The sequence below is a fragment of the Lacerta agilis genome, chromosome 5, assembly GCF_009819535.1.
Source record: "Lacerta agilis isolate rLacAgi1 chromosome 5, rLacAgi1.pri, whole genome shotgun sequence".
NCBI classification, from domain to species: domain Eukaryota; kingdom Metazoa; phylum Chordata; class Lepidosauria; order Squamata; family Lacertidae; genus Lacerta; species Lacerta agilis.
The window spans coordinates 95,656,375-95,668,529 of record NC_046316.1 but is presented as its reverse complement, the minus strand read 5'-3'; the positions used below and the strand labels follow the sequence as shown (position 1 = coordinate 95,668,529).

The 12,155-nt window shown below is 59.3% G+C and overlaps 1 protein-coding gene across 1 annotated transcript; it reads left to right on the top strand.

Moving 5' to 3' along the window:
- Positions 1-2,867: 2,867 nt before the first annotated feature.
- Positions 2,868-12,155, top strand: LOC117046412 (very long-chain specific acyl-CoA dehydrogenase, mitochondrial-like). The gene is made up of 19 exons (XM_033148216.1): positions 2,868-2,953; positions 3,693-3,756; positions 4,098-4,170; positions 4,294-4,358; positions 4,892-5,134; positions 5,415-5,559; positions 6,055-6,184; positions 6,275-6,400; positions 6,685-6,883; positions 6,985-7,089; positions 7,209-7,295; positions 7,781-7,843; positions 7,976-8,077; positions 8,959-9,056; positions 9,476-9,548; positions 10,654-10,726; positions 11,114-11,186; positions 11,345-11,678; positions 12,018-12,155. Exons 1-19 carry the CDS (start codon positions 2,883-2,885, stop codon positions 12,153-12,155), a joined length of 2,262 nt encoding a protein of 753 aa, XP_033004107.1. The 5' UTR covers positions 2,868-2,882.

Genomic DNA, 12,155 nt, shown 5'->3' with positions numbered 1-12,155 from the left:
GAGACGCTCCTTCAGGTCTACTGGGCTGAAGCTGTTTAGGGCTTTAAAGGTCAGCACCAACACTTTGAATTGTCCACAGAAACGTGCTGGGAGCCAATGTAGGTCTTTCAGGACCAGTCTCAGTGGCCACTCCCAGTCACCAGTCTAGCTGCCGCATTCAGTATTAGTTGCAGTTTCCAAGTCACCTTCAAAGGTAGCCCCACGTTAAGTGCATTGCAGTAGTCCAAGTGGGAGATAACCAGAGCATGCACCACTCTGGCGAGAGACAGCAGGCTGGTAGGGTCTCATCCTGTGTACCAGATGGAGCTGGTGGACAGCTGACCTGGGCACAGAATTAACCTGTGCCTCCATGGGCAGCTGTGAATCCAAAATGACTCCCAGGCTGTGCACCTGGTCCTTCAGGGGTACAGTTACCCCATTCAGGACCAGGGAATCCTCCCCCCCGCCCACCCCCTCTCCCCCCCAACAGTACTTCTGTCTTGTCAGGATTCAACCTCAATCCGCTAGCCACCATCCATCCTCCAACTGCCTCCAGACACTCACACAGGACCTTCACTGGTTCTGATTTGAGAGGTAGAGCTGGGTATCATCTGCATATTGATGAACACCCAGCCCAAACCCCCACATGATCTCCCCCTGCGGCTTCATGTAGATGTTGAAAAGCATGGGGGAGAGGACAGAGCCCTAAGGCACCCCACAAGTGAGAGCCCAGGGGTCTGAACACTCATTCCCCAACACCACTTACTGGACACGGCCCAGGAGGAAGGAACGGAACCACTGTGTAACAGTGCCCCCCAGCTCCCAGCTCCCCTAGATGGTCCAAAAGGATGTCCTGGTTGATGGTGTCAAAAGCCACTGAGAGATCCAGCAGAACTAGGAAACAGCTCATGGGGAGAGTTGCTGCTGCTGTGCTCAGGTCCTGCTCACAGACCTCCGCCTGAAGCATCTGGCTGGCCACTGTGAGAACAGGATGCTGGCCCAGATGGGCCGCTGGCTTCACCGAGCTGCAGGGAATATTCTGCACCTGCTGAATTCCTGCCTTGCATGCAGCCTTTTGAAAAGCACTGGTGGCTCAGCCTGAGCAATCCTGCTGCTTCCTTTGAGGCATCACAGGAGGCCCTGCAGCAGCCATGGCAGAGCCTTGCACCCACCCAGCCTGCTCCCTCCTGACGGTGATGGGGAGACCAGCCCCGCCCAGGGAGGGATCCCTCTGGACCAGCGGCAACCCAGCTCAGCCCGATGAAGACTTGAAGACCTCTGCCCCCTGCTGGCCTCCTCACAGCACGCCTGGTCAAAACAGGCCACCTGCAATCGTGATGGGGGCTGAGTGGGGAGCCCCAACTGGTGGAGGGGGGGCAGAGGCATCCCACTCCCCTCTTTGGCAGCAAAATACTCCGCCCCCGGCAGCGTCCAACAAGTCAAAAGAATCAGGACATCTTAAGCATTTGGAGATTATCACTATTAAAGTCATAATAAAAAGCCACCCAGCCCTACTAAGAAAGCCTCTGAGCATGTGCAAAGCACATGTCACCCCACCGTAAGTGGAAGCAGCCCTTGATAACCAAGGGAAAGAGCATTTATATCGTGTCTAAGTGTGGGTGTGCATCTGCGGCCGGGGGCAAGAGAGTGGCTTTCTCAAAGGCTCCGTTGAGACTGTGGCAGAGACCCGAGTCAACCTGGGAGCCTCCTGGGTGGCAGGTCAGGGTGCCCTGACCACGACCCTCTGTGCCTCTGGGTGCAGCTCCTGGTTCACTGCATGGAGTCACAGAATCACTGTGATTGTAGAGTTGGAAAAGACCCCCATGGATCATCTAGTCCCGTCCCCCCATGCAGGTTTGCAGGGCATATTTCCTCTTAGGAATTGGCAGGCCCCAGTGCAAAAGGGTGGGTGGGGCCTTAACAGGACAATAGGGCCTTCTCGGTAGTGGCGCCTGCCCTGTAGAACGCCCTCCCATCAGATGTCAAGGAAATAAGCAGCTATCCTAATTTTAAAAGACATCTGAAGGCAGCCCTGTTTAGGGATGTTTTTAATATTTAATGCTGTATTGTTTTTAACACTTGATTGGGAGCCGCCCAGAGTGGCTGGGGAAACCCAGCCAGATGGGTGGGGTATAAATAATAATAATAATAATAATAATAATAATAATAATAATAATAATAATAATAATAATAGAAATGACATCACAGAGCTCTGTGACATTGCCCTGGAAACGGTGGTGTCACACTGTAGGAGCACAGCATGGCTCCCCAGTTAGGGCTCTCCTCCTCCTCCTCCTCCTTCTGCATTTTGTGGGTAAGTTGGGCTACTTGCTTCCTGTTCAACTTGCCTCTTCCTGGAGGAAACTTCTGTCCTCAGCTATTCCCCACCACAGCTAGACTGAGCCACTCCCCGTGGTGAAGAAGCAAGACGCCCCAAGGGGCGGGTGCTGGGTGGCAAGCATCAAGGCGGGGCCACCCCTCCATCCATGCCCAGCCTAGGGGGTGCCTAGGGGCTGGTTTGGTCTGATCCAGCAAGGAAATAATAATCTCCCCCTTGCCCTTTTATGGGAGGGGACCTGGCAGGGGGTGAGAGGGGCTGCTTCAAAAGCAAGATGCAGGAAAGGAGGGGCTACACAGAAAGGGGCAGCAGTCGGGGACAGCCATATATCTGCCCCCCCCTTCTGCTTTCCCTAGGAAACTACCATAGACCCAGTGCAGACCACTGGGTCCATCTAGCTCCATGTTGTCTTCACTGACTGGCAGCAATGACTCCCCAAGATTTTAGGCAGGCGACTCTCCCAGCCGCCCCTGGAGATCTTGCCAGGGACTGAGCCCAGAACCTTCTGCATACCAAGCAGGTGCTCTGTGCCACTGATCTCGGTCCACCTCCGCAAGCAGAGAGGATGTTGCAGCTGATCCAGCGAGGGATGGGGCTCAAGTGGTGGAGACAGCTGTGGGCCAAATCCAGCCTCAGGTATGCCTGGCACAGCAGAAACAAAGGCAGGGGGGCAGAAGCCCCTCTAAGTCACTGCAGGATGAATAAGGCAAGGAAGGAGGGCGCTCTGGGCCATGTGCTGTGGGGGAGGGACCTGGCACAGGGGCTGCTGGTCTTGGCAGGGCACAACAGAGCTTATTGTGGGGTGAACAGCCTCATATAACCAGCATGCTTGAGTCTGATGAATGTATGAAGGGGTTAATGCAGGGGCCAGCAAACTTTTTCAGCAGGCGGGGGGGGGGCAGGGCGGTCCACTGTCTCTCTGACCTTGTGGGGGGCAGGACTATATTTTGAAAAAAAAATATGAACAAATTCCTATGCCCCACAAATAACCCAGAGATGCATTTTAAATAAAAGCACACATTCTACTCATGTAAAAACACACTGATTCCAGGACCGTCTGCGGGCCGCATTTAGAAGGCGAATGGGCCGCATCTGGCCCACAGGCCTTAGTTTGCCTACCCCTGGGTTAATGCCATAGTCAGCCGTCCTGCCAGGCTTAGCTAGGTCACTCCCCTCACCTTGGCAGGAGCTACTCAAGCCTACTGTTGTACCTCAGCCTACCTGAGAAGCTCAGAGGGCAAAGAGGTCTGAGCTGGTTGCTGCATCTCATTGGCTTCATGGGGGACAGGGGCTGCCTACCAAATGCGCACAGGCTTGCGGGGGGGGTGTCTCAGTGATTTCCTGACCCCCATATTTCCTGCCCCTCCTCTTCCAGGCTGCTGCCTCCCTCCTATGTTGTGCCTGACCAGAAAGTGAGCTATTCCAGCCATGCCAACAAGGTGAATGGGGGCTGTTGTGACTCAGCCCTGCTTTGCGTTGTCCCTGGCCTGAGTGAGGCTGCCTGGGAGCTTTGAGGACTCCTTTTGACTGCCCCCACCCTGAGAGAAGGCATGCTGGGCAAACAGCTGGGGCAGGTGCTCTGGAAGGAGGTGGGAAGCGGGTTCAAGGCGGCCTTGAGGCTCATGAGGGGACCAATGATGCAGAAAAGCACCCCCTCCACAAGATGGAGGGAGGAGGGGTCCTGACACCCACTGGAAGCTGCCAGGAGGAAGTTCTCCTCCCTTGTGCCACTGCCAGCCACCCCAAACAGGATTACAGGAAGCATCTCCTTTTCTTTCAGGAATCCACATCCTTTGTCACAAACATATTCAACGGGCACCTGGCCCCCGAAAACGTCTTCCCCTTCCCTTCAGGTAAGCAGTGGGAGCCACCTCAGCCGGGAGGGGCTGCTGCTCTCTGTCCAGTGGGGCTCTCTGAGGGGGTGGGGTGAGGGGGTTGATCCTCCTGATGACCCACCAGTCTTCTGTCCCCTCCAGTTCTCTCCCAGGAGCAAGCGCAGTCCCTGCAGGCCATGGTGGATCCCTGCACCCGCTTCTTCCAGGTTAGTGAGTGTGAGGAGGAGGGGGCTCCTCAGGGCCTCCGCCAGGGATGGATCCGCTGAGGCCCCCCCCCCACCCAAGGTCTCCTCCCTCACACCTTTCCCAGGCTGGAGGCGGAGGCTGCAGCCAACACCCTCAGGCCTGCAGTTTCCATTTTGCCAAACTAAGCCAGCGTCTTTGGGTGCCTTGGGCAGCTGTGCGTAGCAAGATTGGGTGGGCATCTGAGAGGGCACATCTGGGCACTTGTCCACACAAGAACAAATCCTGCCCTGGAGCCCCAGAGGGAAGTGTATAAAGCTGGAAAAACATTGCTCAGATGTGCAAAATCCGGCAAAAGTGTCATTTCACCTTTTCAGATTTCACTTTTGAAATCCTTTAAAAAACAAAACATAATTCTTCCGTCTTGGATGTTGAGTGATTTGCCCCTTAGATTCTTGACTCCAAATGTATCCACAGCTGTTAACTTGGAAAGACTCTTCGGATCAGAAGACAACTCTCTCTTTCCTCCTTTTTCTTTTTGGCAAACCAGTCCTAGAAGGAGGCCTCTTGCTTTAGGCCAAATCTCCCCTGGAACTCCCTGCCACGGGAAAGTGGCCTTAGGGGAGGGTCTGCCTTTGCTTTGTTCTTTTCAAACTGTGGGCAGGAAGTGAACGACCCAGCTGCCAATGAGGAACTGGAGAGCATTGAGGAGACGACCCTGGCCGGCCTCAAGGACATGGGCTGCTTTGGCCTCCAGGTGCCTGAGGAGCTGGGGGGCATCGGGCTCACCAACACGCAGGTGAGAGGGACTGATGGGGGGGGTCCCATGGGACTCTGTGGAGGAGGAGGAGGCCTTTGATATGGAGCGGGGGGGGGGTGAGGCAGAGAAGGGGCCAGAATTCCCCATTCGTGCAGCCCCTGCCCACACAGAGATGTGGGAGCACGTGGGGGTGCGCACTGATGCTCCAGGTGTGATGGGCCAAGGGGAGACCCCTCCTCCATCTTTGCCTTGTGGGGCTGGGTGAATAAATGGCTGGCTGCCCCATGTGATGCCAACCTCAGAGCATTTCACCCCCCAGTATGCCCGCATGGTGGAAGTGGTCGGGATGCACGACCTCGGGGTGGGCATTGCCCTCGGTGCCCACCAGTCCATCGGCTTCAAGGGGATCCTGCTCTTTGGCACAAAAAGCCAGAAGGAGAAATACCTGCCCAAGTTGGCAACTGGTAAGACAACCTCTCTCCCCCCCCCCGCCCCCCAGAAAAGGCACAAGGGGGCTTAGGAGCCTTTTCGGTGGAGTGGAGGCGATGGCGAGGGGCTCCTGGCAAGGTTGGGGAGGTGGGGAAATGGGCCTGGGCACAGGGGAAAGACGGTGGGGGCTCCCCCCTCCACGCTCAACTGGCGCAACCCCGCGCGGGCGAGGCGTGTGTGCTCTTTCCCGGGGGTCGTGGCAGGGCCCCCCAGCCCTGAAATGAGACCTGCCGGGGCGGCAAGGGCAGCCGCGCTGTCGGAAGCGCAAACCAGGCAGGGGACGCGGGCGGGAGCCGTAGGGTCTCCTTCCGCCGAGCAGCCGCAGGGGTGAGAGGCCAGCCTAGCCGCCACCCAGAGGCCCGGGGACGGCCGCGCCCAACCGCAGAGGGGGCGCTGGCTGGCTCTCAGAGTACCGGGAGGCCGCCGGCCGGGTCGCCTCGTCGAATGAGCCTCGTCTTTCCTTGCGCCAGGCGAGGTCTACGCGGCCTTCTGCCTGACGGAGCCGTCGAGCGGGTCCGACGCGGCCTCCATCCAGACGACGGCGGAGCTCAGTCCCTGCGAGCGCTATTACACCCTCAATGGGGGCAAGATCTGGATCAGGTGAGGGACAGATCCGGATCCGGATCCCCCCCCTCCCCAGCGTGGCCCAGCGGGCTTCCCCGCGCCCTCGCTCACTCCTCTCGGTTGCAGCAACGGCGGCACCGCCGAGATCTTCACGGTGTTCGCCAAGACGCGCGTCAAGGACGTGACGACGGGCGAGGAGAAGGACAAGATCTCGGCCTTCATCGTCGAGAGGGCCTTCAAGGGCGTCACCAGGTGAGCCCCGCGGGAGGCGGCGAGGAGGGGAGCAGCTGCACCTGGAGGTGCCTGAACGGGCGGCCACGGTCCGGCTGGTGCTGGGCGGAACTTGGGAGGAGGGAAGAGCCTCGGTCGGGACACGTGCAGAGTGCGAATCCCTAGCCCCTGGCTCGCAGCCACCGGCGCAGGAGCCTGAAGGGGCGCGGCTGCTTGTGCCGTCGACTGCGCGTGGGACCGGGATGGAGCCGAGCGCGCCGCGCTGCCCTGCGCCTCCTGGTCCTGAGCCCCGCTCTCCCTCTCAGCGGCCCCCCGGAGCAGAAGATGGGCATCAAGTGCTCCAACACGGCCGAGGTGCACTTCGACGGCGTGCAGGTGCCGGCGGAGAACCTGCTGGGCGGCGTGGGGCGCGGCTTCCAAGTGGCCATGCACATCCTCAACAACGGCCGCTTCGGGATGGCCTCGGCGCTGGCCGGCACCATGCGCGGCGTCCTCCGCAAGGCGGTGAGCGGGGCCTGCCGTCGGGGGGCCGGAACGAGGGAGGGAGCGGCCCACCAGCGCCCGCGCTGAGGCCTCGGCCCTGCCCTGACCCGCCCCGCCCGCAGGTGGAGCACGCGGCCAACCGGCAGCAGTTCGGCAGCACCCTGAGCCGCTTTGGCACCATCCAGGAGAAGCTGGCGCGCATGGCGATGCTGCTCTATGTGACCGAGGTGAGGGGGGGGGTCCTGGCCTGGGGGGGGGGCGGGAACAGGCGGCAGCGCCTTGGGGGGATTCCTGGAAGCCCCTCCACTGCCGTGTGCCCAGCGGTTCCTCTGCCCGCCCCTTCCAGGCCATGGCTTACGTGCTGAGCGCCAACATGGACATGAAGGTGCCCGACTACCGCCTGGAGGCTGCCATCAGCAAGATATTTGCCTCAGTGAGTGGGTGGGGTGGGGTGGGTCCCCTGGCGGAGGAACGGGAGTGCAGGGGGAGTGGACCACCCCCGCCCCGGCACCACTATTCCAGGAGGGGGCCATCATGGCGGCCCCCCACAGGATGCACGCCACACGCCACACCCCCGCTGTAGCGGAGCATGCAGTTTGCCACTGGGTGGGTCAGTGGGGGGCATGTCTCTCCAAGGAAGCCAGGCCGGCACTCTGAAGCCTCCATCCCTCGGCCCACCCCATCTGCTAGGCAGAAACTAATTGGCCTCGCGGGGGTGGGACATGAGTTGGGGGTGGGCTGGGGGGGCACCCTCTGGAGCTCCTGAGGAGGCACTCCTTGACTCTGAATTCCCCCCCCCCCCGGCCTGCTGGCTTCAGGCCCCGGAGGGGACACCTGTCTGGTCAGCAAGGCCTTTGGGGTGGTGGCCCCAGATCAGCTGAGGCTGCCCTTGGTGCCTTGGGCTGTTTCCATCCCCAGGAGGCAGCCTGGACAGTGACTGATGAAGCCATCCAGATCCTGGGCGGGATGGGCTACATGAAGGTCAGTGCTCCTGTCTGGGTTCGGGGGGGGGAGAGGGGGGCGGAGTGGGGGGCTTGCAGGGATGGGCTCGTTTGGGCCCCCACCAGGCAAGAGCCTCAGGCCGGTGGAAGTGACCTTGCTTCCTCTGCGCAGGAGACGGGAGTGGAGAAAGTCATGCGAGACTTAAGGATCTTCCGCATCTTTGAGGGCACCAACGACATCCTCCGCCTGTTTGTGGCGCTGGGGGGCATGAAGGTGAGCCCCCCCCCCTCCGGCCTTTCACCAGGGCTGCCCTCCCACTGGCCTGCTCAGGAAGGCTGCCCTCCCTGCCTTCTGGCCCGCCTGCCTTGACACCTCCTTGGCCTTCTCAGAATTCACTCAGCCTCTCTTTGGCTGCCACAAGCGTCAATCAAAGCCCCCAGGACCCGCCATTAGATGGTGCTAGGACCGCAAGCAGCTGCCTTCCTGGGGTGCATCTAGCTTAGCACTTCCTACACTGACTGGCAGCAGTGGCTCCCCAGGATTTGAGGCAGGGGACACTCCCAGCCATACCTGGAAATGCTGCTATGGGGGGTGGAACCCTGTACTCTCTGCCCCCTAAGCCATGGTCCTCTGCCTGCCTGCCTGCCTGGCTGGCTGGCTGCTGGTGGCTCCCACCCTGTGGAGGCTGGGAGAAAGCAATCAGAGCCACGCAGGAGGGAACCAGGAGCCCAGGCAGATGTCCTGGACAGTTGTCATTTTGCCAGCACCATATTCAGCCCATTAGAGGTAGGCCTCCATTAGTCTTGTTTTCTAGTGGAGGCTGAGAAGCCCAAAGGAGTCCAAGGCAGAGCTTTCTTCCTGAGCCAGGTCAGAATCTCTCCAGCAACCCTTCCTTGCTGGGCTGCCCCTTCTTCCATGGCTTGTCCGTGGGTCCTTAGAGGAAGTTCCCCAGTTCATGGGCTGGAGCTGCCCTCTGCTCTGAGCCAGCTCCCTCTGCCCTCTACCCCCCAGCAGGGCTCCAGCTTGACCCAAAGACTCGGGGGGGGGGGAACAGGAGGGGTGGGGTGGGTTCCCCCCCCCCACTCCCATCTGCTTTGCAGAAACAGCCTTGGGGCTGAACCTCCTTTGAGCAAGGCGACTCTCTCTGCCCATAGTATGCTGGAGAGGAGCTGCAGCGCCTGCAGAAGTCCCTCTCCAATCCGGTAGGGAAGGTGGAAGCCCTCTGCAAGGAGATTGTCATGAGAGCCAAACGGTGAGGAGCACGTCTGGGGCTATTTGGGGACTGTGAGCCCCCCATGTCCAGCTTGGGGGCAGAAGTAGGTGCCTGGGGTGTTCCTCTGGTCTGAGGGGGAGCGGGTGGCGCTGTGGTCTGAACCACTGAGCCTCTTGGGCTTGCTGATCAGAAGGCCGGCGGTTCGAATCCCTGTGACGGAGTGAGCACCCATTGCTCTGTCCCAGCTCCTGCCAACCTAGCAGTTCGAAAGCACATCAAAGTGCAAGTAGATAAATAGACTGGAGCTTTTACTGTTTTTCACCCTCTGGTCTGACAGCCCACAGACTCCCTGGTTTGCTCTCCATCCACCTTCTGATTTCTATCTTGAATGTCCAACTGACAGTTCTGTTCCCCTTCCAAGTTCTGCCCGTCTCCTTTCCTTTCTCCTTCCACTGCAGGAAAGTTGGGCTTCCCAGTGGCCTGTCTCTGCAGGGCGTTGTTCACCCAGACCTGGATGACTGTGCGACTCTGGTGAGACATCATGATGGGATAAAAAGGAGTTTGGAGCACAGCTGTGATTGGATCCATGGGCTGGCAAGAAGCAAACCTTGGAGACACTTGTTACATTGCCAGCAAAAACTGGTCCCCTCAAAAGCATCAAGTCCCCCTTTGAGCCTATCCTGAGACGCTGTTGCAACTTTAGCTCCTCTTTCCATTGTGCCAGTGAAGAGGACACCCCAAGTCGGACAAGCTTTTTGGCTCAATGGCCCACAGAATCTGGATCAGGCTCAAGGGCCAGATTTGACGTGGTTGGGGCTGCCTTAAAGCCCTTTGCAAAAGCACTCTTTGGAGCAGCTTTGGGCACTTTCTCTAAGTGGACAGGTGTGTGGTGGTGGTGATGGTGGGGGTCTGTGTGGCAGATAGCAGAACTAAGCCTGTAAGATACAGGCTGCTCTTCCTGCTTCTGCCCTGATGGTCTCAGAAGGACAGAGCTGCTCCAAAGAGTGCTTTTGCAAAGGGTTTTAACTCCTAACAATCGGCTGATGAGCAGAAATTGAATCCTGTTGCCTTGGCTGCCTGCTCCACTTCCCTGTTCTCCCACCCATCAGCTGATGTTCCCAGTGACATCAGTTGATGTGCAGGTAGGCCTGGCTTGAGAAGAATGTGGGTCAAATGAGACCCCTTGGCAGGATGAAGTGGGCCCATGGATTGAAGGTTCCCCACCCCTGCCCTAAGTGGGTGTCTGCATGGGGTGTTCTTCCAGAGCAGGGTGCCAGAGTCCCCTCCACACCTGTTCCCAGGTGGTGCCTGGAAGGGTAAGCTCCTCTCACGCTAAAGGGTCCAGAAGTGCAGGCTGCCTGAGAGGTGGATGTTGTCCCCCAGGGGTGGGGGGCTGAGGCTTCTGACCCACAGGAGCATTACTTTCCAGCTGGTTCTTTAACCTGGTCTTTCCGTGATGCCATCTCTGTGCCTGCAGGTACTGTAAATATGCAAAGAGCAGCTGATGGAGAAACAGGGTGTGGGAGGGGCCTGTAAACGAAGAGCTGCTGGCCCCCATCGACTGTTTTCAGCCTGGGGGGCGGAGTGGGTGTGTGCATGCCAGGCTAGCCCTGCCCTTTGCTGTTCCTCCATCCAGGTCACCAAGGCCATTGATCTGTTTGGTGAAGCGGTTGAGAGTCTGCTGCTGAAATACGGAGCTGCAGTGGCAGGTACCCTCCCTGCCCCCCAACAAAAGGCAGGCCCTCCCAGGATCAGGAGCCATGGGGAGCAGGGCCTGACCAGGAAGGGGAGAGACCCCAGCCAGACTTTCTGAGGTGGGGCGTGGATGCCTCTTGTCAAACGTGGGGGACCAGCCAGGCCCCACAACTTTCTGTGGGTGTTCTTGGGAAGGGCTGCTGGGGGAACACACAGTGGGGCAGGTCCAGTGTCTGCTGTGTCATGGGTCGGGGGGGGGGGATAATCCAAGTCTGCCTGCAAAAGCAAACTCACCTCCGTAGCAATTTCTGGAGTGATAAGCAGAGGCCAGGGCAGCTGCCCTTTGCAACAGGCACTTTCCCAAATCTTGCCTGACGCCCCCCCCCCCATTCCTCCATCAGACCAGCAGTTCCACCTGAAGCGCGTGGCGGACGCTGCCATCGACATCTATGCCATGGCTGTGGCTCTCTCCAGGTACGGAGTCTGCCTTTGCAGGGCGAGAACAAAGGGGCCCACGGTTTGTCCCCAGGCTCTGCAATTTAGGGGGCACCTTGCAGGTGGGGCCTGTTTCTGGCTCTGGGCTCCTCTCCTTTGGGCTCTGGCCTTCCCTTGCTCCCTCTTTCTTCTTCCAGGGCCAGCCGCTCTCTTTCGCTGAAGCAACCGGCAGCGCAGCATGAGGAGCTCTTGTGTCGGACGTGGTGCCATGAGGCAAGGGGGGTGGGTGGGAGGAGGACCCCCTGTAGCCCCTTCCTCCGCCTGGGCTCAGCCATGTCCTCCCTTTGGCCCCTCTCTCACAATTGGCTCTGCCTTGGCCCCACAGAGGCTTCTCAGACCCAGACTCTGGGTTGGTTTCTGACCTTCCTCCTCCTGGCTGCCCTTCCCCCAGCCCCAGTTTCCTGCCGGGTGATCCATTCCTCCTCCTCCCAGTCTGCAGGGCATGAGCTGAGCCTTGCAGGATGTAACCAGGTGTGAAATGCTTCTCTCCTCAATTAGCCATAATTGCAGGGAGTTATTTGGGCCTCTTGCCAGAGCACCTGGCTGTGCCTCTTTGAAGCTTCCGCTGGCCTGGATGAAGCCTCACTGGTGATGGGCCTCCCCTGGGGCCGAGAACAAGGTGGCTCACAGGGTGCCAGCATCTGCGCCAGCTCTTGCCCAGGCTGGAAGGACCCAGAGCATCCCTCCCTTGCCAGCTTTTGCCTGTAGGCCTGGCAATGCCCCGGGTGCCTGTAGCTGCCGCCCCGTGTCGTGTGGCCGTGACTGATCTCCCGCGTGGGTGGGTGACGGCTCCTCCTGCGTCCCCCACAGGCCTTCCAGCGCATCCGCCAGGCTCTGCGGGAAACCAACTCGCTGGCCTGGGAGGAGTCCTTTGCCAGCATGAAGCTGATCTCCGATGCCGTGGTGAAGAATGGAGATGTTGTGGCTGCTCACCCGCTCGGCTTCTGA